The sequence below is a fragment of the Pelophylax lessonae genome (assembly GCF_965119305.1).
Source record: "Pelophylax lessonae genome assembly, chromosome: 2".
Lineage (NCBI taxonomy): Eukaryota > Metazoa > Chordata > Amphibia > Anura > Ranidae > Pelophylax > Pelophylax lessonae.
The window spans coordinates 575,265,991-575,292,401 of record NC_138769.1 but is presented as its reverse complement, the minus strand read 5'-3'; the positions used below and the strand labels follow the sequence as shown (position 1 = coordinate 575,292,401).

At 39.3% G+C, this 26,411-nt stretch overlaps 1 protein-coding gene across 1 annotated transcript; it reads right to left on the bottom strand.

Annotated features, from left to right (window-relative positions):
• Positions 1-1,075: 1,075 nt before the first annotated feature.
• Positions 1,076-22,137, bottom strand: GLI1 (GLI family zinc finger 1). Its single transcript, XM_082247386.1, has 11 exons — positions 21,998-22,137; positions 20,715-20,813; positions 19,581-19,776; positions 18,976-19,129; positions 18,490-18,597; positions 16,374-16,514; positions 16,045-16,194; positions 13,693-13,857; positions 11,055-11,315; positions 10,537-10,819; positions 1,076-4,114 (listed from the first exon to the last, which is right to left on the bottom strand). Exons 1-11 carry the CDS (start codon positions 22,101-22,103, stop codon positions 1,671-1,673), a joined length of 4,107 nt encoding a protein of 1,368 aa, XP_082103512.1. The 5' UTR covers positions 22,104-22,137; the 3' UTR covers positions 1,076-1,670.
• Between the last annotated feature and the right edge of the window lie 4,274 nt (positions 22,138-26,411).

Sequence of the window (26,411 nt, the reverse complement as noted above, 5' to 3'; positions counted from 1 at the left end):
TGTGGCTGCACAAAGAGGCATAGGATCTGTAGCAGGGGTCCTCCTCTCTGCTGCCGACTGGTGGGGCAAGGTGGGTGTGGAGACCAAAGGGGTGCTGCAGCTGCAGTAGAAGTGTGAGGGCCACACAAAATAGCCTGCTGGGCCGGATTCAGCTGTGGGCCTTGTGTTTGACACATGTGTTCTAGAGCTTAGTAAATGAGCAAAAGCTCTGCTGACTTCCATCATCCAATCATGTGCAAGCAAAAATTCAGTTTTTGTAATTTTCCTTGCATGTGATTGGATATTCTTTGCAAAGTGAAGCTTTACCTCGTTTACTAAGCTCTTGAGCAACTGCAATTGCAAAGTGCAACTTCACTTTGTAAAGTGCATGGTCTATTTGCCTTTAGTAAATCAAAGCAGAGTGCCGTAACACGGGCGTTCACACGCACTTTACCAAAGCACAGTGGTGTAAATGGGCCCTTGCGGTTATCGTATTAGGTGAAAGCTAACGGAGAGAGTATTAGTAGCTCAGTCACACTTCTAAAACAAAATAAAATAAATCACTAGGTGTAGCAATTGATTGCTAATGAGATGTAAAAAAATTTTGTCAGCACTATTGAGCTACTATAAATCCCTTTTGTAGTTCTTGCCTAATGAGGTGACTGCCAGCAAGTAATTAACTCTTTCAGTAGAAAAATATTAAAATAAGGTAAAAAAAAAAGACTGAAAAAGTAGTTTTTAACTTAACAGCAGCCCCCAAATGTGCATTCCAATATGAGACAATTTAAGTTCCAATATGAGACAATTTAAGTTCCAATATGAGACAATTTAAAAGCTATTCTTTATTTTGACTTTGTATTTGACCTAGGAATGTTGATAAGTTTGCTTAATAAGGTTACCTTTACCTGACTTATTAGCAGTAGAAAATGCAATTTTTTAGGTTTTATCAATATTCCTGAGAAATGATCCCCCAAGCACCTACAAACATACACACATTAGCTTAAGGCAATGTAAATAGCAATCGCAATGTGCACTGTACCATAATACACAGCAACTGGTAAACTTTCAGCTTCCAATATGTAATTACATTAACAAAATGAAATATAGTTGCTGATTAATTACTGTATTTTGCATGTTTGCTTTTGCCTCACTAAATAAACCCTTATGTATAACAGAGATGCCTATATGCAACAAACTGGTGTTTTCCAAGGCAACCTGTGATTTGCTGTCACTAAGCTACAACATGTTGCTATGTCAGTACCAACAGAATGGTAGTATCTATAAAAATAAATGTATGCTGCACTTTAATTAAAATAGGTCAAGTTTACTATTTTAGTAAATCTTATCGGCTATCCTAGACAGAAATGTATTGTGATCCATGTTTAGTCAACAAATAGTCAAACACTATCCTATATCGTACAGTCATCTTACAAATATAAGGATATAGGGCAAATGTGCAAATTTTGTCCATGACAAAAAGACAAGGCATTAAGATAGAGATTTACTGGAAAGAGAGCACTTTTTAGTACCGTCAAAACTAAAATCTTGCATTCTCTGTAAGTACACTATATAAAAATGACCCAGCATACTCTGAACACAAAGAGCAATAATGAGCAAGCTCTGCACCATAACTGATCATTTAGATCTGGGCAGTTGTCGTTTATGTCCCTATCAATGAAGTTCTAAGCTGCTCAAGAAATATTGTTGAGGAACTTATTTTCGCCAGCTAAAGAAGACAGCATGGAGTTCAGGTCTGCTACAGCCATGTTTGGAACCATGGATGATGGATTCCGTGATGTGCTCAAGTGTGAAGGAGGTTGAGATGGACCTGTCATGCCAGCTGGAGTTATATTATCTGACATTAACGATGTGTGGTCTGATTCATCTATTATGGCAGTAAAATCAATTTGAGTGTTCTCCAAGTCCAGACTGTCCAAAGGATTGGAAGCTGGACACGAACTGCTGTATGGAATGGAGTCTGTCTTCATGAAATTTATGTTAGAATTGTATTGTCCATGCTGATGTCCATCACAGCTGCTTTGATGGTTTAGTGGTGGCACAAACCTTTGGGTTCCTGTTTTATTATGATGCATCTCACCTTGCCCTGAATAATACATCATGCTAGTGGTGTCATTATTGTCTGGCTGAGAATGGATGGGGGGCAGAGTAACCATTCTTCTAGGACTGGATTCAGCTGAATGGTAAGATGGACTAAGTTGAGGTGGACTACCCATGTATGTTGACTGGCTTGCTATACTGTGCTGTCGACTTAATGGTTTTGGGCCACTGGGTGGATGAGGAACCATATCTAGACTGTAACACTGATTCCCAGGACTCCTCATTGTTTTAGATTGGCTTGACTGGATATCCTGTGAATTTGGACTGAGTAAATTGCTCTGTGTCTGTTTGCCCTGAAAATTCATATATTTAGGGCTCATATATGCATGGGCATTCGTTGTATTTCTGTGCTGATTCTGGCCAGTATCAACATCCTCCCCAGAGTTATTCATCATTGGAATATTTTTGGGCTGTTGCTCTAACATTAGTGCTTGTTGAGATTGAACATAATTTCTTACCATCATCTCTTTCACTTGCATCATGGGGGTTTGTGACCTTCGTCCCTGAGGGCTTAACATACTGGGATTTAGGCCAACATTGTAGCATGTGTTTTGCTGGTTGTCTTGCTGACCTTGGTAATCACAGATAGTGTTTCCTGGGGACATGGGCACTGTGTTTGGCTGATTGAAAACATGTTGCTGAGCTGCATGATGCTTCATGTTCTGGCAGGACATCATAGATGACATGGATTGATGAAACTGTTGTTCTGGTTTGATATGCACCTGACCTAAGTGGTTGTACCTTGAATTATTTACATGCATACTCTGTTGACAAGAATTGTTGTTCCCAAGGGAAACTTGCTTGGCTGACTCTGATGTTGGATTGGAGTACTGGCTATGGCACTGATTTCCTGGTGATAGATTTGACTGCATCAACTGATGGTTAGGACTTTGACTTGCAGCCATATCCATTGATGCAGAGCTTACTTCATGCCATTGAACAGGTAAATTGGAGTTATTGGTCATTTGTCTTTGATTCTGGTAAGGCTCACTCTGAGCTGTGATTTGGCACTGGTTGAATTCAGAATGACCTAAAACATTGTCCTGGCCAGAATGGTTGTGTGAATTTATGTGCATTCCACCCATTACTCTCGGAGAATTTGAGTAAGCATTTTGTGTTTGAACCTCTAACCCATGAAGTTGAAGACTTGGGTTTATCTGGCTACTAGGAGTACCCATTTGAGATCCTTGATAGTTCATATAGTGCTGCATTTCATTAGAGGCCATCATATTGTGTTCTTTATTTTGAGACGGTCCATCTGTACTGGTTACCTCCATAAACACATTCTCACTGATGCTAGGTGGTCTAGGTGAAAAGATATGTCTCTGAATATTTGCATCAGAACCTCCATAATGTTGTTGTTGACCAATAGTGTGTCTTCCCATCATGGCTGTATTCATATTGGACAGACTCTTGAACCGTTGAACTTTAGATATTGCCTGAGGATCAACCCCAGGTCTGGCAGGGTCACTAGCTCTTCTTATTCCAGCCCCTGGAGCTTGGGCTGGGTGAATTATTCCTGTACCATAACTATGGTATTCATTATTACTATGTCTTCTTTGAATGTTGCTACCTAAAACCGAAGTAATTGATGGCCCTCGGCAGTCACCAGCAGGATAAGGCATTCGATTATTAGAATTCAATCTCTCCATGTTGGGAAGTGGTGTAGGTGGTGGACCACCAGTAGCTGCAGCATATTTTGCTTTTAGTCTGTACTGCTGTGCCGGAGTTAGCCCTGGAAGCCCCATGGCATTGGAATGTCTCGAAGGATCTGAGGTCATTTGGTCATATGTATCCACCATGTTCCCAACATCACCTGGTCGCTGGTTGGATAGATATGGTGACACAACTGAAGATCTACGGCTGACTGTATAAGCTGAACTCATTGTGCTTGTGGTGCTGTTGCGTCTGTCATTTAGTGGATTTAAATGATCATTAGAAGAAGACAATTCCATTAGGTGATTGCTGTGGGGGATGCCAAGTGGACTGCACATTCCTTGCAATTCTCCCTGAGAAGCTGTAGATTTAAATAAAAAGATACTAAATCAAAAATTGAAAATTATATTTACACCACCTAAATATGAAAAGTTCTTCCATTGATTTATCAATTGTCATTTTTATTAAATATAAGTGTATCTAAACTTAAGGAAAATTGTAATACATTTCAGCTTGTTGGTCTTTAGATGATGTAGCTGCATTCATTTTCTTTTTTTCAGGCTGAGTAATCAAACACAGCTGATAGCTGAGTTCTTGGTCTTCAGTGAGCTGAGAACAGGTGACTGTCAGCCAACAGCAGGCTTTAGCCTGCTGTTGGCTGAATATGGCTCAAAGGAATGCAGAATGAAGTGGACTCCTGTGATCTGCAGAAGTAATAGGGCAAATAGAGCTTTGGTCCTACTTCTCCTTTAATGGTACATAGTTACATAGTAGTTAAGGTTGAATAAAGACAATAGTCCATCCAGTTCAACCTGTGTAGGTTGCATTTAACAAACCAAAAGGACACAAAAAAGAGAAGTTAATTGTTAGGCTTACAAACACTTCAAAGCATATCTAAACCCAAAAGCAAAAATGTAATATAAAGATATAAAATGTTTGCTTTTGAGTTAAAGAGGAAGTAAACCCTCCTCTACAACTTGTACCTATAGGCAAGCCTATGATAAGGCTTACCTATAGGTACTGTAAATATCTCCTAAACATGTACCGTTTAGGAGATATTTACCTTACATGTCGCCAGTGACGTCACTGGCGCATGCGCTCTGAAGGAACGGCCGATCATGCCGTTCCTTCAGAGCCCCGTGCCGTGACTGTCGGCTCCCGCGCGCGTGCGCGGGAGTGACGTCACCGCGGCTCCGGCCAATCAGATGGCCGGATGCCGCGATCCCGGAAGACGGGCGACTAGACATGTCGCCCGTCATAGAGGTGAGTGAGCGGCACGGCGGGGGCTCGTTCTGAGGTAAGTATTGCATAATGAGCTAATATGCGATGCATACTAGCTCATTATGTCTTTCTTTTGCAGGGTGTAAAAAAAAAAAAAAAAAACTCAAACGAGTTTACAACCTCTTTAAGATACACTTTAAGTCTTTTGGTTGCACTGTGTGGTCCATTAAAATCTGCCATAGGCATGTTAGGGGTAATAAACTGTATGACGAACAGTCTTATTTTTAAAGGCTTTCTAATGTGGAAATAGTACTAACATTTTTAAGTAAAATCATATGTTTCAAGAATGCCCAACTACTTTTAAACTCATTTACAAGTTAAAGTTTTTGTTACCCCCAACACTTTATATTCCTAATATGTGCCTGCTGTACCATGCTGTACTTGTATGTGAAAGTATCCTGTTCTCTTTGTATGGCTTCCTTTATGTGATGGCTTCCTTTATGTGAATCCCTTGTTTACCTGCTAGTCCCTCTGTTTGCCTATTAAAAACTGACCACACTAAGCGGGATAGCACAGGGTGGTTAGTTCTCTAGCTATGCTAGGAATTCGGTGTATTCTCCTCAAATGATCAGACTTGTTCTGACACGTCCCACTGCACAGCTCAGTGTGCTGCTGCTGTTTCTCCTCCCCCAGAAGAAATGTGATCACTTATAAAAAAAGGGGGAAAGGAAGATTTTCTAATGTTTTCTTTTTGTTATAGCTATACAAAAATGTTTTGCCTTTCATTTCTATTTTAAACTGAATGGGTTGCTTTATAAGGTGATCGTTAACAATCACTTTAACTAAATGGTAACTAAAACCTAAATTAAAATACTTTTTTAACCACTTAAGAACGAGAAGGATTTACTCCCTTAATGACTATTTTTTTTGCGATTTAAATGGAAAAAAAATGAAAATTTTGAGAAGAAATTACAGTTTGATAAAAAAAATCTCAATAAGCGTATATTTATTAGTTCGCGCAAAAGGTATAGCATCTACAAACTATGGTGTATATACTGGAATTTACCGAGCTTTTACTTTCTGACTGCCTATCACATTTCTTGAAGTGGTAAAATGGCAGGGCAGTACAAAACCCCCCAAAATTGCCCCTTTCTGAAAAGTTGGCCCCCCCCAAGGTATATCCTGAGAGGCATGTTGAGCCCATTGAATATTTCATTTTTTTGTAACAGGTGTTTCAAACTGACAAAAAAATTGAAATTATATATTGTTCATGCATGCCATGGGTATATGTGGCGTTACACCCCAAAATACATTCTGCTGCTTCCCCTATGTATGGGGATATGTTTTGGCAGTCTAGTCGTCTACAGGACCCCGAAAACCAATAACTGCCTTTAGGCTTTCTAAGGGTGTAAGTTGTTGATATCACCCCCCAAATGACCCCTTTTTGGAAAATAGACACCCTAAGCTATTTGATGAGAGGCAGGTTGAGTATTTTGCAGATCTCACTTATTGTCACAATGTTTTGAAAATTGAAAAAGAAAAAAAAAAAATCTCTTTTTCTTTCTTCATTTTCCAAAACAAATGAGACAGGAGAGCCTGGGAAAACCATGGAAATCAGTGGGTGGGGAGGGGGGTGTGTGGAGGGGGGGGCGTGTCCCCTCCCACTGCTTGTAAAAGCACTCTAGCAGCTAATTAGCTGCTAGGATTGCTTTTACATGAAGGCTGACCGCAGGCTGTAAAAAATTATACCAAGAGGATGCCTAAAACTGCAGGCATCATTCTGGTATGACCACTCAAAGTTCAGCAACGTACCAGTACGTTGCTGATCTTTGTTAGGCATAAATTGTAAGGTTTTTTTTTTTCATGCAGCCTATGGGCTGAACGAAAAAAGAGAACCTAACTGATTCCTCCATTCCCATTGATCTATGTGGATGAAGAAATCTCTGCCAGAAAGTGTATGGTGTGCCCACCATTAGACCTCCCAGCATCCACCCACTTCTAATGATGGGCATACATGCAATGATTTATTTTATTTTCGTTCTGCCCATGGGCTGAATGAAAAAAAAAGAACATAGCGGATTCCTCCATTCACATTGATTGATGTGAATGAAGAAATATCTGCCAAGATAAGTGATAAAAAATATGGTGAAGCATAGGGGAGAGGGGGGGGGGGGTATGTCTACCCCATCCCCTATGCTTCACCATATATGCACTTTTTTTTTAACTGCGGTGGTGAAATGACTTCCTACAGCGCTGCAATAATTGATTTATGTATATGCTGAAAGCAAAGCTGTTGCTATCAGAATAAACAAATCAGTGCTGCAGCTGATGGGTGTACCTGCAACGCAAACGATGGTTAACAATAAAACACAGTAACAATAAAACAATACAATATAATAGTATACAGTGCAGTAAAACAGTAGAATGGTGGTATCTGCAAAGAAAACTATGGTTAACAATGAAAAACTCAGCAGCAATAAAACATTACATTATAGCATACAGTACAGTAAAACAGTAGAATGGTGGTATCTGCAAAGCAAACTATAGTTAACAATGAAAAACAGTAACAATAAAACATAATAAAGTACAGTAAAACAGTAAAAACAGAAAATTAACTCAATAAAACAACTATTTTTGGCTTTTTTATTTTGGAATTTTTGTATTTTTATTTTATTTTTTTTTAAACTTTTTTTTTTTTTACACTTTTTTTGTAACTGTAAAACAACTTTAAACGTTACAGGCTAAGGGTCTCTCAAAATGCGATAGCCATCTAACATCTTTCAAGACCCTGTGTGAAAGTGTGCCCTAGACTGTGGCGTGCTGTACCCTATACTAATACTCCACTAGTGTGTGGTAGCGACGGAAACAGTCCCCAATGCAGAGACCAGGCTGGCCCGGGACAGGAGGGACAAAAAGGGGTGTCACGCCTATATCTGCGTTTTCTACAGACACAACATATTCTTTGAGGTGCTCTTTGGGTAGGGGTACCAGGGAGGACAGCCGGAAAATGCCTCTCATGCAGCCGGCTCACTCCATCTGGATTGTGACTATGGGCCACAGCACCTTCTGGATACAGAAGGGCTGTGATGATTTCTTCCTGGATATTTAGGAAGGATCCACTTCTTCCTGACGCTTTGTATAGCACATAAGCGTTCAGCAGAGCCAGTTGGAATAAGTATACAGACACTTTCTTGTACCAGCGTCTGGCTTTATGGGCAATTAAGTATGGCGCCATCATCTGGTCATTGAAGTCCACCCCTCCCATATTAAGGTTGTATTCGTGGACACAGAGGGGCTTCTCAACACCACCAGTCGCTGTTGCAATTTGGACTGTCGTATCTGTGTGAGTGGAGGACAGAACAAAAACATTCCGTGTGTCCCTCCACTTCACTTCAAGCATTTTATCACACTTCAAGCAGGCTCTCTCCCCCCATCTAAGTTGGGAATCTACAAGTCGTTGGGGGAAGTCCTGGTGATTAGGTCGCACAGGGCCACATGTGCCAATTCCAAAATCAAAAAGGTGACTAAAAAGTGGCACTCTTGTGTAATAATTGTCCACATATAAATGGTATCCCTTTTCAAATAAGGGTGACACCAAGTCCCAAACAATCTTGCCGCTTCTCCCTATATAGTCTGGGCAGAAACTACATGTATAGCCTGTTGCCCTGTCACATAGCTTTTACATCTTGACCCCATATCTGGCACACTTGCTGGGGAGAAACTGAAAACAAGGCGGCCAGAAAATGTAATCAGGGACTCATCAACGCAGAGAGCTTATTGGGGCATATACAAGGCTGCAAATTTTTGGTTGAAGTGATTTACGAGGGGCCGAATAAATTGGTAAAATTTGGATAAATTGGTTTGGTCCACAATAGATCTGTATAGCTCTTCCGTGAAAAACAGCTCAAAAAAATCAATACGAGTAAAATTGGCTGTTTCCACCTGAATTCCGGGTTGGCCAGCCAAGGGGGGAAGTACAGGCGCTGCAGAAGTGGTGGACTAGCAATCAGGATTTGAAAGCACATCAGGAAGGACACTATGGGCTCTACGGGCTTGTCTTTGAATTCTTGGTGGCTGCGGGACACTACTTGTGATGGCCACCGCACCAGCTTGAACTGCTCATATGAAACACGCCATGTCACCAAGTGTTACTGCAGTGCAAGTTTGTATATGACCAGGATGTACTAGGCCTCTGGTGCTTGCCAGTTCACCAGAAGATTGAGTGGCACTTGTACCGACACTTAGCAGGGACCACTACTCTGTTGTCAGAGCTATCTGTCAGGATGCCGCTGTTCTCTAAAGGTTTAAATACTGAGCCTGATTCTGACAGTGAGGCTCCCCCATTGCTCTCATCTGTCATGCTCAGCATTGTGTAGGCCTCTTCACTAGTGTAGCTGTGTTTGGACATTTCGGCCAATAAATTTATAGGTACCTAGTGTGATTTAAAGGAAAAAAAAGCACCTTGTCGTCAAGGACTGTTTAAACCGCTACCATAAAAATATAACTCCTAGTGCTAGCAGAGATCAGGCCTGACTCTGCTTACATTGCGGTTTAGTGTGCTGTGTATTGGAAAAGACAGTAATTTGCTGATACTGCACTTCTTGGGGGCTGGGCAGAGGAGCTAAATGCAGGTGCTGGCAGATGTCGGGGCTGTTCCTGCTAACACTGCATTTTGGGAACACTATACTAAACTATCGGGGACGTTATATAGTTCTGATCTGATCAAAGACATAGATCTGTTCAGACACTATACTAGTCATGGAGGTGTTTAGTGTGTGTGTGTGTCACTGGCAATCAAAGGGTTAAAATGTATTACTAAATATGCAGTGGGCAATTTGACGCTGTCCTGAATTGATGCTAACTAAGGTTAACACTAACTGACGTCACCTGTGACACTAATGCAGTGATCAGAAAAAAAGCTCTGTACACTATAATAGTGACACTGTGACAGGGCAATAAAGGAGTTAACTAGGGGTGATCAGGGAATTAAATCTTTATTAAGTTAGGGTACCCACCATATATCCCCTATCTGGGACTCCTGCTAAACTACCACTAACTGCCTCTCACACTAACTTGCGTCACAAGTGACACTAATACAGTGATCAGTAAATTATCTGTATACTGTATATATTGACACTGTGACAGAGAGTGAAAGGGTTAACTGGGGGTGATCAGGGGGTCTAGTATGTGCCTATGTGTACTGGTGTCAGTGTAGTGCTTGTGTACTCACTCTTCTCTCACGCTGGAACCAAAAAAATAACCTAGGTCCCCTCTCTTGCATGCTCTAACTTCCTATTAGCATGTGTATACAGCAAACCTGATTTCCTCTCCCAGTCTTCTGCTACTTTACAGGGGATTACAGAAGGCTGATATCAATACAAATCCACGGATTTACAAAAGCCCACGATTTTATATCTTCTCAAAGGGTAGCTTTATGTGAGTTAGTTTTGGAAAAGGGACTGAGATAAATGGTTGTATGTTCCCTGTACAGCATTGCAGAAAAATATAAACTTCATATATATAAAATGTTCATTTTCAAGCTACTGTACTAGTATGACCCACCTGTATTGTGGATGGCAGGCAGTTTTACAGACTTTCCTGAGGGTGGTGCTTTTCTCATCTGATTTAACTTGTCAATTCTGAGGTTTTCCAGCTTCCTGAGAGCAGAAGCTCCTGCAGTTCCAATAGACTCTACTGAAGGAATATCTTCTAATGTGGACAAGTCTTCAAAGCTACCACCAGCATTGGCATTCATTTCTACACCACTGTCATTGTTGTTTGTGCTACCCAATGGAGATCTTTCACTGCTGCAAGATGACTGTCCTCCAGGGCTGGGCTGAGATTTCTGTATCACAGTAGTGAAAAGATAACAATAGAGGAGCTTTAGAGGCTTTATAAATAAATACATTCTACGTTATCTTCATATGCAGGGTTGTTAACATCTAATCATATAATAATATGTAACAGTGATGGCGGTGCCTATTGTGTATGTGTTGTGTTTGATTCCTTCTTAGCTTTTAGCTAATTCTTTCTTAATGTAAAAAGCAAAACTTTTTATGTGTATCTCAATCTGTTCTCACCATAGCCATATCTGGCACAGTTAGTCTTCCCTCCTCCTTTCGTGTCTGGGAAGAGTTTGGTTCTAAGTCCTGCTGAATGTCACTTTTCATTCCTTGAAGTCCAGTACCCTCATGTGTGCCATGACTTCTAGGCATGCCATCCCCGCGGTGTTTCTTAGTGATGTGTGCTTCAGGACCATGGACTGTCTTCACGTGTTTCCTTAGAGAGCTGGGGTCTGTATACCGCTTTGTGCAGCCTGGGATCTTGCATACATATGGTTTCTGAATGAGATAAAAATATTGTTTAACTGAATAGTTTGCACATACTATATTAGTCCAAATGCAAATACAGGAGCTAATTGTTAGGCAAAAAAGTTGATACAGACAGTTTTTCCTAAAAATCAGCTAAATATGGCTAATTTCTGATATTTTATACTAAACAGCCAGGGTGTGAGATAAGATAGTATATGCATGTATTTATAGCTATTTTCCAGCACTAACTAGCTGTACCCAGTAGGTAATGAGAGCCTAAACTGGTCACATGTAACTAACTGGCCAAATCTATTGCAACTTGGGCTGCCCACAGCAGACAATACAACGTTTCTGGTGTTATGATCTACCTATGTATTACCAGCTTTTGTAATTATCTACCAACAACTTATCAATGCTTTCTGTTGGGGACTTTGGAAGTGTCCCTTGTTCAGAGCAATGGAGAGTAATGGCAGACTGTGTAGAAAAAAGCTTTGTTAAAACTTGCATTCTTATGATTTCTTAGGAACATTGGGTAAAAGAGACTGTCCTCATAATAATACTTATCCAGCAGGGTGGTAGTTTGAGAATGTTTGGCTTCTAAGTAAAAAGAGCTGTGTTTTCCATAGTACACATGTTTGAACTTATGCAATCATTTGTTCTGAGTGAAGGATTGATAAATGCTTTAGACCTTATTGTACCACTGCACTGTTTTTGGGCAATTGGCAGATATCTAAAATAAAGTGAGGAGTGGCCAACCCAATGATGGTACCTTTAATGTATTGTGACACAGTCCCTCCTATTGTGGCAAAAATAATAAAATTGAAAATATATTCTTAAATTAATTTTCCTTCCTATTGTTAAAGAACTCCATATATCAAACCAATTATTAAATGAAATAAAGTGCAATAGTACTTATAACTAATAATGCACAGTGCTCCCAATATAATAAATAAATAAAATAAAAAACAGTGCAATTAATAAACTGAATAAACACATGTTTAAAAAAGTGCTCATCAAATAAATTGCCAAGTGCTATGATCCAAATCTGATGCAACCAATTGGGGATAATAATTAGCAGTTCATAAATCCATAGATGAGTAAATAAATTGCTGCTTGTGCTTTAGTATTAGTGAAATCTTGAGGAAAAAACACACATGTGGTGTTCTGGTGTTTCCACTTCTGCTCCCCCTTCTGTAAGTCCGTTTAATAATAATAAAAGGATAAAAATCCACTTACATGGTATAAGATATTACAAGCAAAATTACAGGAAGTGTCCATCGCATGATGCGTTCCACCGACCGGAACTGGAAATGACGAAGCAAGAAGCTCAGCCCTACGCATTTCGTCAGAGTGATGTCATCAGGAGTGGCCTTAGGGTGGAGCATCTGTCACCATCGCGCCACTTCCGGTTCCCGTCCATGGATGCATTGTGCCCTGGACACTTCCTATATTTTCACTTGTAATATCTTATACCATGTAAGTGGATTTTTATCCTTTTAATAAACAATATTAAACAGAATTACGCTATGGGATTTTTTCTTAATTTATTGCATGAGTCTGCTGGCTAAGAGGATCTAATGTAGGAGGAGAGCTATAGCGTGTCCAGACCGGGGCTGCAGATCAGATTCATGAGTCGTGAATGTTAAGTACCCCTAAAGCGGTGATGGCTTTTTGGTGAGTGTGGACCAGGAGGGGGAGTTTGAGTAGAGACACTGGCACACCACATGTGTGGTTTTTCCTCAGGAATTCACTAATTCTAAAGCACAAACAGCACTTTATGTGCTCAACTAAGGACTTATGAACTGGTAATTCTTATAACTAATTGGTTGCATTAGATTTGGATCATAGCACTCAGCACTTTGTTTCATGAGCACTTTTTTCACATGTGTTTATTAAGTTTAACAATTTTACTGGTTTTTATTTTAATTTATTATACTGTGAGCACTGTGCATTATTAGTTATAAGTTCTATTGCATTTTATTTCATTTAATAATTGCTTTGATATATTGAGTCTTATACAACAATAGGAAGGAATTTAAATTTAAGAATATATTTTCAGTTTTATTATTTTTGGCACAATAGGAGTGTCACAATACATTAAAAGTACCATCTTACAGAAGAAATGCCACATCCACTCCCCACTTTATTTTAGATATTCGACTCTACCTATGGTAGAAGACTGAGTGGAGGCAGCAGCAATATATATTAATTTACATTTGTCTTTCCCATAGCATGGAACTATTCTCCCCAATTAATTTTTGGCTGATAACTGCAAGTTAGAGCTGTGCTACACTTTTTTTTATTACACTACTTCTTTTCTGTACATCATTCTTAGTACTTTAAATTAGTTTTTCATACTACTGTATTGACCATGTATCTGCACAAATGCCAACAAAACTCTTTCCACCTCATTGGAATGAGTGCGATTCTGGTGCTTGGCCCGGTCAGAAGCATTAGAGAATGCCTTGTTACAGCCTTCATGTTCACACACATATGGCTTCTCTCCTGTGTGGGAGCGCAGGTGGGTCTTCAGATTTTCTAGACGTGAATATGCTTTGTTACAGCCCTCAAACTAAAAAAGAAAAGTACAGAAGAGAAATAAAAATCATTTAGTTATACAGGTACAGTATTAGGGCTGTAATGTGATTTGTTCACCAGTAAGACTGATAACATTTCTGAAATGTTCTAATGTACTTTATTTACCAAAATGTTTAGCACTGCCTCTGTTGCCCTTACCTTTTATCACTCACTGTATTTACTGAACAGGATGGGAAAGTGTATATGTAAGAATGGGGAGAAAAGGAGCTCTACTTTTCTATCTTGATTTAAAAAAAAAAAACAGCAACTTCTTTTGCTAAGAGCTCATGGTCAGGTTATTTCATTCCTTGTGAATAGTAGAAAGACAAAAGTCGGGCCGGACACTTGCTGTATTAGTGTCCAGGAAGACTGATATAGAACAGAGAGCTATGAAAGCTAGAATAAAACTTGTCAATTTTCAAGTCAGCAATGTTATTTATACTATTACTCTTTGGCCAATATTGGGTGGGACTTTTTAGGAACTGAAAATTGTATAATTTTTATTTTATAGATTAAAAAGCCTGTAAGAAACAAAAGGATCCTTTTAGGTTGCATAGTACTAGTGATCATATTCTCACCAAGTTCCTCCTTCATTTAGGATTCTTTTCATCAGTAAAAATTCAACATTAGGTATGCTTTTATTCAGAGGACCGAAATGTTTCCTGCTGTGGTTTTTAGGTACAAATGTACCCAAATTGCATTCTTGGATCTTTTGTAGGTCCCAGGTACAGGTTAGCTTAGGATGGGGCAAACGTTGCCATTGCTACTCCCTGCCTATGGAGGTAATGTGGGACATGGGCTACAAAAACATTATGGATGACAGTTTGAACTGCAAAAGTTCTAAAATAGAAGGCCTATATTCCGAATATAACTGCCATTTCTACAAGAAACAAATATATGGTCTCCAATGTTGTTTGTGTGGGATATTGTAATACCATGTGTTTACACAAATTTCCACCACTGGAGCGCTGTGCATGAGTAGTTACATAGGTACATAATCTGATGTCTTTCTTTGTTGTCAGGTGCAATTGGTAGTCTGAGTCTGCCTTTAGACTGTCCTCCACAGCTCCTAATGATACAGCTATGCAATCCTCTGGTTCAACATTGTGGTTTTCAGCATTTATCATGAGAACATTGTAAAAACATAAAGCTTTTTGACAATATTTTTAGAGCAATAGGTAATCTATTCAGTTTTGGGTCATTTCTAACCAAGCCATATCAGAAAACATGAGAAATCCCTGGGACTTCCATCCTTCTTCCTAAAATATATTTTTAATAGTTTATGTAATGTCAAAGAATGGGAAGGAGGGGGGCTGGGTAAAAATAATGTAAATTATTGTATGTAACTTTTAAAAAGATTTATTTGTTTTTGATAAATAAAAAAAAAAAATTATACACAGATTCCCACAAAAACTCCCAGTGTTGTCAAAAATGCTACATATCATTCTGTGTTTCTATAAATGCATTAAGCTCTGGAAACAGCCACTTCTGCCACATGAAATAGAAAATGTAGTTACTTGTTAGGATTTTAAAGTATAACTTAAGGCAAAACTGATTTTTAGTTTTTGATAGAGTGGAGATGGATTAGTACACCTGTCAGGTTTTATTAATGCCTGTGCCCTCATTAGGGAGATTAACCCTCACTTTGCCGTGTATACCATTATAGTTGAAGGTTAAATTAAAGAAAAATCCCCAAATTTTGGGTTGTTCCCAGAAAAGTAAGAGGGGAAATCTCCCAAGGGGACACTAGTTCTAGTGACCTGGGGGTCCCCAAGAAATTCCTGTAATTTGCAGGGATTTCCTCTCACTTCCTGTTTGGCTATGGGACAGGAAGTAAAGGCAAAGCTCAGTAATGGGATACAGATGGCAAAAAGAAAAAAAAAATCTGACATCGGCAACACCCTGCCTTGCTCTATCCAAAATGAAAAAAAAAAGTTTTGCCTATGGTTCTACTTTAAAAAATAAATTCTATAACTTGAAATAATTTGCTGATGATGAAAATAATCTATAAGCAGCCTACCATTTGAGGCATATATTAAAGCCCCACTATATTGTGATTATCCAATAATATTTTATACAGGGAGGATTCATCTGATGGTAACATAAAATATTGTTACCAACTCTACATCCTCACCATTATTTATTTTGAACGTTCTTTAATATGAATGACTGCAAAACTCACTGTGCACTTGTGGGGCTTCTCTCCAGTGTGTCTTCTCATATGGACAACAAGCATATACTGGGCCTTGAATGGTCTGAGTTCCCGGGAGCAGTCCTGCCAATGACACACAAATTCTTTCTTCTCCCCATGGATGTGTTCATTGTTAATGTGCTGTGGAAAAATCATTTAAATGCAAAATAATTACTATACAACTAATGTAACTGAAAACACACTTGGAATTTGTTTTCTGGCCTTTTAAATGTTGGTAATGTGTAGAGGCCTTGCAGTAGACTAGAGCAGCAAAATAAGAATGTGGAAATGGCAGAGCTACAATAAATCATATGTCTTACATGCACAAGGTGTTCCTGAGTATCAAACTCTTTAGTACAGTTTTCCCAGTGACAATTGGTTTCATACACAGTCTCTGGTTCATGTTTCCCATCTTCTTTCTCCAAGTCATCTCGGCCATCGAGCAACCCTAGCAATGGATCCTATTTGAAAGAGAAATGATAAATTGTAAACTTTCCAGTATAAGTCGAAAGTAGAATTTTTCAGATATTCATAAACGTGCTGAACTGTTTCTAGGATTGAAAAAAAATTACACCCAGATATGTATTTGGAAGGTATGCTGCTTTAGTCAGAAATCTATAGGCAGAGAAAATATCTATAAGGGCTCGTTCACACCACACAGTGTGTGCAATTATGCATATAAAACGTGTGCAATGGGGTGTGGTGTAAAAATGTCATTCCATGCAATAAAATGTGTTCTTAAAATGCCTTTTCTCCTTATTTTATTTAAACTTCTATGTAATTCTATGCATTGTAGTGCTTTGCGGTGTGTTGCAGCATGTTGGAATGTCCTATATATTTTTTTCATGCACACCAATGCAGTAAGTAGGTGTGACCCAACATCATGGAACATAAGACGTAACAAATTGTCTTGTTTTTGCAATGGGACTTGTTTGGTTGATCTGGATGGACGTGTGTCTTTTTTCAACCAGACTAACTATGTAACTATGCTGGTGTGAATGAACCTTAAAGGTTTTTAAGGTTATGGGTCATCTATTAGTAGTTTGATTTCTTGCTATTAATCAGGCAGAGAATATCAATGTCATATCTAATAGGCGTTACCCCTTCCATCATGAGTATTATTTTTAAGGAAAAATAAATCAGAATATTCCACAAAATATGACTGAGCAAAGTGGAGGGGGAGCATGAGCAAAAAAAACAAAAAAAACAAAAAGAGGCAAATATGCACTGTTAGACCCCGTTCACACTGGGGCGACCTGTCAGGCGACCTGGTCGCCTGACAGGTCGCCGTAGGTCGCCTGCCATAGAGAAGCTGTGGACCCGTTCTAATAGGAGCGACACAGGGGCGACCTGGAGCGACCTGCATTGACTTCAATGTTATGAAGTCCGTGCCGGCCGCTCCGAGGTCGCGGGGCGAGCTGTGCGCCGCGACCTGTGAGGTTGCCCCGGCAAGTCGGATCGCCCCAGTGTGAATGGGGTCTTAGACCTGGGGAGCATTTCAGTACAAAGTTACAGGTTTGCTTTGTGAAATATTTTGACATAATATGGTGAATGGATTCTACCAAGGAAGGATTATACAGACATATACTAGGGAGGTGTGAATTGACTGATACACCTTTAAGGATTTTAAATGATGGAAGTGTTAAGGAATGCCCAAGAAAGCATGTAGCTGCATGCGAGATAAAAGTTAGTGGCTGGAAGAAGCCTGCTTTTATCTGCATGTTGTATGATCTACTAAAATTTAAGCATTTATATAGTAGAAGGGGTGCAAGATCTATGCTCTTTTTAGTTACATGCAAAATGTATATAGACTTAAGTAGTGAGCCCTGCAATAAATATTGCCTGCCCCTCAATTTTAGTATTGAGACGAGGAGTGTGCATATCAAATATTCAACTTTGATCTATACAGCAATTATCATTACTTTCACTGGTGAAATAAATACAGAATATGAGAAAATGTCTTTTAGCATTATTAGTCTCACAGAGAGTCTTTTGACAAGGAAAAATAAACTCAAATAGCAAATGTCCAATTAAATACAGTGCTGGTCAAACCTTACGTAATGTGCATGGTCAGTTTGTTTGTTTGAAAATGTTTTATATGGACAATACCTGATTACCTTAATGGCCTTAAAATAAAGGTAGATAAAAACCTAAAATGCCCCAATATCTCAAATAATAACTTAAGCAGAATTGTAGAAAAGCCAGTCAAGCAATGCGAAGAAAAAAGCCTAGCGTTGGAAGCCCCGTAGTTACTTATCAATGATGATTGCCAGGTTTAGGGGCATATGGGTACTTCTATCCCTAATATGGGAAGGCAAATGGGCTATCTTTGCAGTTACATTTAATGGCATTAGTTAAACTTTGGTGATGATTTAAGAAGAGATTATGAAAACGTTATTCGTAATACAATAGCTATAAGCTAATTTTATACTATACCTGCGTGCCAGCAGAAGCCGGACTTGATATATCCCCCTCCGATCCATCTTCCAGTCGTTTGGTATTCATAGCGTCTAAGCTTGTGCTGGATAATGGCTCTGATTTCATCTGTGTGGGTGACCATGACCAGTGTTAATAAATAAAATGAAAAAGTGGCCAGTGCAATGACACAGACTTCATTTTTTTTAAAACAAGTATGTTATTTTATTTTTTTTTTAGCTGTAAGAGTACTGAAATGTCAATTTCAGGTAGACAATGTAGCCCTTAATAGGAGTCTGGCATCCTAAAACTTAAGAAGCTACCACTGTTTACATGCCTTTGAAGGTGTTTGTTCCAGGACTATCATCCCTATACTGGTTTTCCAGCTTTTTCAGTTATTGAGAGTCACTGACCTGGAATAAGCATTACAGCTGATATGCATAATTTTTCCAATGCTGATATTTCAATATTTAGAATATCTAGCATGGACGGACGGCATGAACCCACCTGGCAGTGCTTGATCGAGGTGCGAGATTGAAGGGTGCCCATTCCTCTGCTGGTCAAGTGTTCATGTGAGTTGTAAGACATATGGTTGTTTGATCCATAAGAGGAGCCCTGAGGCCTCTGATGGTTAAGGCAATTCTGATACCCAAGTGAGGGGCTAAAAGCAAAAGCAACATGGTGTAAAAAGTAAAGTGATCAGTAATGTATACATTTCAAAATTTCAAAGCAGTAATAACAAATAATATTATAATAATGTTACAGCACAATACTTTTTGAGGGGTCTTTTTTGGTAGGATTGTGGCTTAGGATATACATACTTACTCAAATAGGCCCTGGCAACATTTAGGGGGTGGCTGAACTGCACATTGTTTTATTATCTTAACATGTTTTTTTTTTATCTCTCTGGGGATGTAATAATTTTTATACATGTATGTATATCATATCAAGGGTTTAGAAATGGAAATGCCACAATAAACTATCATCACTTTGGGATAAGCAATTTAAACTTCCCAGAGAATGTTATTTTGAAAATCCAGCCATGGCTTTACCAAGTCATTTACTTCAAATAAACGATTTAACTATATTACAGCAAATGTTTCCATATATACCTTATAGTCCCGATTGACAAGTGGCCATAAGAACCATTGGCTGAGGAACATCTGGAGTTAATGAATGCTACCAGGGAATTAGGAGATGTTCGTATCATGGTCTGAAGATCGATACTGGCATCTGATAAAGGGGAAATAGATATGGCTCTCTTCTTGTTTAGCTTCACTGAACTTCGTGGAGTAGAAAAACGAGACCCTTATCAGAGAAAAACAGGTAATGGTCATTACATGATGTGAGATCACTGACACTACTTTATAACAATATTAAATATATTAAATATTGTACATTTTCCTAGATAAGACCTCTTGGTTGACCTTGTAAATGCTTTGGCAGGCCCAGTTGGGAGACGAATTGGATATACAAACACATATCATTCTCTTTTGTATGTATGTACAGTACTCTTGCCTGGTAGCTCTAGGCTCCTGAGCTTAATTCCCACTGATAACTGCCCACTAATAACTGTCCACATGGAGTATATATGTCACCCCTATGTCTGCATGGTTTAGTTTGAAACAATTGCAGGTAAGCCGCTCAGGTGGAAAGATGTGATCAGGTGCAGGTCAGATCCATAGTCTCCAACAGTATCCTCAAACACAAAGTGATGACCGCACTCCGATGTAAGTAAACATGTGAAGTTTATTCACCACTGTAAATCCAAACTGGACATCAATACATCACGGACAAGGACAAAGGTTGACGTGTTTCACAAATTTACACTTGCTTACTCATACCCACCCACGTGGTTATGAGTAAGCGAGTGTAAACCCGTGAAACGTGTCAACCTTTCTCCTTGTCCGTGATGTATTGATGTCCAGTTTGGATTTACAGTGGTGAATAAACTTCACATGTTTACTTACATTGTAGTGCGGTCATCACTTTGTTTTTGAGGATACTGATGGGTTTGGTGGGGCTTGTATAAGCTGCCTTATGGACATTAGTATGTGGTATTTTTAGTAGTGGTAGACGTAGTGACTAATGTGGATGGTTAAATGTACTCTATAAATGAGTAAAATTATTTATATAAACACATTATCTATGACATACTGGGACATGTATATTTCTAAAATTTGATGATGTGTCTATAAACATTTGGTTTGTGTCCTGCTTGGTAAGAACCATTTTAAAATGCTTACCATCTGCACCAACCATGTGCTCATTGGTTTGTGCCAGTCCAAAGCTATGGTGGCTGGTCATGAGGTTGTTCTGATGGCAATAGGGCATCTCATTCATGCCTGCACATATCAAATAAATAGAAAATTACTACATTATCATGGTAAAATAGTACAATAATAATATTCATGTTCACTGCATGTAACAACTTCAATGGATATAATCAGATAAAAGACACAGAATGAGAAAAAGAAAAGAAAATTGCTACATTTCTGTTAATGCAATATTGCATAGCAAAAAAGACATCAGAAATGGCATTGATTGCCAAAAATATTTACAAAATGATTCCATATTGACTGTTTTAACATGGATGCTGAGAAATGGGAGTTCAAAGACCTCATATTTTGCATCTAAATTACTCAAGGGTAGTGTCTGAAGTAAAAACCTATTGCCCAACGCAAACAATCAGCTTGTGTTAATACTAAAAGCAAAAGGACTAGATGATTTTCTTGCAGTGAATAATAGCTAAAGTTTGAAGTACAAAAGATTGGCATGGCAAGGTTTTGTTCAGGCAATGGTCAGGGCATCAGGAAGAGTTTGCTCAAAGGATTTCTTTGTACCTTCCTCTAGACCTAAAGCTTCAGAATTCTGGTGAAGATGAACTTGATGGACATTAGTCATTCCCAGATTTGATGACACTAACTATGTAATACGAATCATTGCTGTTGCCAATGCAGACAGTTCTTCTTGCAGACATACAGTAATTATGTGAAATTCCAGATTTTAACGTTAATCATTTTTAAACCTTACTGAAACTTCTACCAGATATTGCTTCTTGACCAGTTTATTAGAAAGTTTCTTTCTGTTCGTACTGTCAGTTTTAGCGCTGATGTACATGACATTGGAGTTGTTTTCCCTTGGACGGTGCAGGTTCTACTAAGGTGTATTTGGATTGCAGGTAGTTCAAATGCAGCCTTCCTTGTCAAGTGCTGCAGTTTGCATTAGAATGTATGCGGTTGGGCAGAACTGTGTTCAAAAAGAAGGGCTGTGTTTGAAATGAAAACCTTGCTACTGTATATGAACCTTTAGGCACATCAGAAAATCAGTAACTCTACCTTACTCTATCCAAAATAAAAAATATCTGGCTGTGGCATTTAATCTTGTACCAACAGCAGAGTGTCCAAGCAATTTGAAAAAGTTACAGTATATAATAAAATAAATACAAAATATTTTGTATAGAAAAGATATATTATATTTGTTGCAAAGCAGAGTTACTCTTTAATTAGCAATCATTCTGTATACTAACCTTCAGCCATGACATTGGGGGACCTCAGGTAGCAATGCTCTACATAGCTGTTCATAGGAGGATTCATGGAGTTGAACATAGCAGGGGGGCACTGGCGGGATGCCATTGTGGACAACCTGTAGTCATTGGCACATCTGTTTATATTTTTCTAGAACCTCTGCAAGAGAATATGTTAGAATTAAGTTCCCTGCAAATATTGAAACCTTTATACAGTATACAAGCATATTTTACATGTAACATATACAGTATGTGTTACATCATACCTTATGAATATACAAATAAAAAGTGAAAGACATTGGGTTACAGAGCCTGCATTTGACTCAGACCACTCCTGCTGCAAAAGGTAATGTTATTCTGGGTACACACAGAAACCTTTGTGACACAGGTAGACATTGGGGGTCCTAGTAGGCCATGGTCTAGTATGTGTCAATTCCCATCCTGCCAAACACTAACTATGTTTATAGTTTATTTATTGTATTGCTGATTTTTCATTATTTTAATTAACCCTGAATAACTTTTGAAACTGTAATAATTTTGCTGTTTTTCAGCTTGTTGAAGTTTAGCGTATGTCCTTGGAATGCCATACAAGATCTATCTACTTAAAGCAGTAATAAACCCAAAACCAAAAACATGATATATTGCAGCTTACCAATTATTAGATGTGGTGGCTGCCTTAGTTTTCTTTTCTTTTGGCTTTTCTCCCTCTGTTTTCACCCCGTGATCTGGCCAGTAACATACCTCCTTTATTAGAGTGCCTCTACTCTGAATGAAGGAACAACAGAGACACCTTTGGACAGTAGCATTTTCAGTCTGGGAAGAGAGAGTGTTGGATGGAGTAGCAGATTAAAGGATAAGTTCACCATTGTAAAATAAATAATACATGCACATCTTTTTGCAGGTAAAAAAAATGGGCATTTTTTTTCTAGGAGCCTGGAAACCATTGCACCCACAATCAGCAGATCACGGGTGCAATGTAGGACTTTTGCAGATTATCAGTGTAAGCTGCTTGTACCTCATACGGGCAGGCAGTTACATCCTGACAGGAAGCATCAATGAACTAGAGAACTCAACAGTGCCCTGGTAGTTCATTAAGAACTACAAGCTGACAGCAGCAAAGGCTGTCAGTACTTGTAGTTCCCACATTCACAGGACCCCACAATGGCCACAAATTTAAAAATTGTGAAGCAAGTGTAGGGAGAAAACCCAGGGGGGGGGGGCGGATCTGCTGCAACAGTAATATGTTACACCCTGAATATTGGTGCAACATGTTACAAAAGGAGAACTTATCCTTTAACCACTTGACGACCACCCGCCGCAGATTTACTGCGACAGTCAGCCGCTCCTGGGCAAAGCAACGTAGCTCTACGTTGCTCGCTCTCAGGAGGCTAGGGGTCGAGCGCGCGCCGCCGGCAGCGTGCTTCCGCCCCCACTTGTCAACCGGGGAGCCAGTGCATGTGTCAGGTGGCTCCAATTGCCGCCTGACACCAGCGATCTCCCCCCGCTGACAGAGAAGGACGGTCGGTTGAAGTAAACACAGCCGTCTGTCCTTCTCCCTGCAATGATCACGTTATCCTGCTATATAGGATCACATGTCTCTATGATCATCTCACAAGCCCAACCCCCCCACAGGTAGACTCACTCCCCTAGGCTTACATTTAACCCCTTGATCACCAATAGTATTAACCCCTTCCCTGCCAATGGCATTATTACAGTAAAAGTGCATATTTTTAGCACTGATTACTGTAGTAATGTCACTGGTCCCCCCAAAAGTGTCAAAAATGTCAGTTAGGGGTCCGATCTTTCCTCCGCAATGTCTCAGTCCCGCAAAAAATCGCAGATTGCCGCCATTACTAGTAAAAAAAAAAAATGACATAAATCTTTCCCGTAGTTAGTAGACGCGATAACTTTTGCGCAAACCAAAATATCAAAATACACGTATTGCGATTTTTTTTACCAAAAATAAAAATCGCACAGGTGATCAAATACCACCAAAAGAAAGCTCTATTTTTGCGGAAAAAAGGACGTCAATTTTATTTGGGTACAGCGTCGCACGACCGCGCAATTGTCCATTAAATTAACGCAGTGCCGAATTGCAAAATAGAGCCTGGTCATTAAGCAGGAAAATCTTCCGGTCTTAAAGTGGTAAATGCACTAACAGATTAAAGCCAAACTCCAGGTATCACTTTTTAGGCAGTTACTGCATCAGTTTTGTTCCCTTTAGGATAAAGGTTTTGCATAAAAAGAAAACTTGATTCTTGTATGCACCCCTGTCAGTGGTAATTGGTTCATCTCAACCCTCGGACCCTGTTGATAAATAACAGCTCACCAGGGGAAAATAAAAGAAAGAAAGCCCATAAATTGCCGCCACTACCTCTAAGAATTGGTACGCTGCAATATATTTGCTTTTGGGTTTATTCCTGCTTTAAAGTAAATCTAACCCCTATCACTAACATCTCATATGTCATAACTTGGTAATGCAATTCCAAAAGTTGTTTTCAATCTTTTATGAATCTGCGGCTTTTATTAAACAATGTGCAGTGATTCTGCCATAAAGGACCTTTTTCAGGCACTTGCTGTTACAGGGAGACTGCTCTCTCCCATTGCCTTTTGGATTGGCACCCTGTTACATATGAGGTGAGATTACGGGGTTGATTTACTAAAGGCAAATTGTCTGTTCAGTTTGCAAGGATATTTTGCCTTACCTTAGTGAATGTGGTGGAAATTCCCTTTGCCTTATCATGTGCAAGGTAAATAAAATAAAACAGTTTGCCTGCACATGATTGGATGATAGAAATTAGCAGAGCTTCACCTCATTCACTAAGCAGTAATGGTGAACCTTGGCAGCCCAGAACTACATTTCCCATTATGTTCATTCACTATGCAGTGCAGTTGAGCATCATGGGAAATGTAGGTACAAAACATCTGGGCTGCTAAGGTTCGCCATTATTATTATTATACAGGATTTATATAGCGCCAACAGTTTGCGCAGCGCTTAACAAAATGAAGGCAGACATTACAGTTACACTACAATTTGGAACAAAAGGAATCAGAGGGCCCTGCTCGTTAGAGCTTACAATCTAAAAGGGAGGGTCAATTGATACAAAATGCAATAGCTGTGGGGAATGGGTTGATGGAGCAAGTGAAACAGCGTTATTAGTTAGTAGCCGGGTAGGTTTCTTTAAAGAGAAGGGTTTTCAGGGATCGTCTAAAGATGGATAGATTAGGGGACAGTCGGACAGATTGGGGTAGAGAGTTCCAAAGAATGGGAGAAGCTCTGGAGAAATCCTGGAGGCGAGCATGGGAAGAGGTGACAAGGGAGCTAAAGAGCAGGAGGTCTTGGGAGGACCGAAGAGAGCGGCTTGGTTGATATTTTGAGATCAGGTTAGTGATGTAGCTGGGGGCAGAGTTGTGGATGACTTTGTAAACTATTGTTAGCACTTTGAATTTTATTTGTTGGGTGAGTGGATCAGTGCACTAAGGAAAGGGAAGATACACTTCCAAAATGATGAGCCTAGTTGTCTTTTGTAAATTAACCCCTATAAGTGGATGTGCTGACACATTTGCACAGGCACGGCTCATCATTGTCAAAAGTTGGCACAAAGCAACAAGTGCATGGCAGAAAAAGGCTGGAGAAGATCAGCAGTACTAAAATAGGAAAAATGATGAAAAAAAGTGATAAGACTATTTATGGAAGTAAAAAAATAATGGATTATGAGACACAGCACTTTAGCCAACTTAGAGTCACTTTAAAAAGAAGCATTTTTTAGCATTCATTATTTAGTACTTAGATATATCATTATTTCTAACATCATCCACTATTCATTCTTGGTTACTTCCATGTAGACCTTTTGATAAAAATGTCCTTCTTTCTTTCCAGTTTCCATTGAACAGTAGGTGGCGCTATAACAGTAGGTATGTGTATGAGTGGGAAAGGCTCAGATCATGTAACTGATGTAACATCTGTAACAACATGGGCTTGTTCCACACGTCTTAATGATGCCTAAATTCTTTCACTGTCTGTAGGTGGCCTGTGTAAAAGCAGAAAGTGACTGAGGATATGAGTAATTAACAGAAATCGTCTGCCCCAGATGCAATGAAATAAAACAAACACATTTAAAATGAAAATATTATCATAATTATCATAATGATATTAAGTTGTGTGGGATCTGTTGACAGAGTTTGTGATAGTTTTAGCCAATAATGGAAGTGATACAACTCACCCATTATCAGGGGGGGGGGGGGCTGCGTACCCGCTCCTGCACACCAAGTCTATAGTCACTTCCATAAGCTGCAGCTTGGGGGTGAATGCAGGCAGTAAAACAAATGTCTCATTCATGTAGTGCCCTGTAGACGAAAGACCTGATTCCACGGGCGTTTCAATCCGTGCCCCCAGCAAGGCCGCATTTGCCTGCAT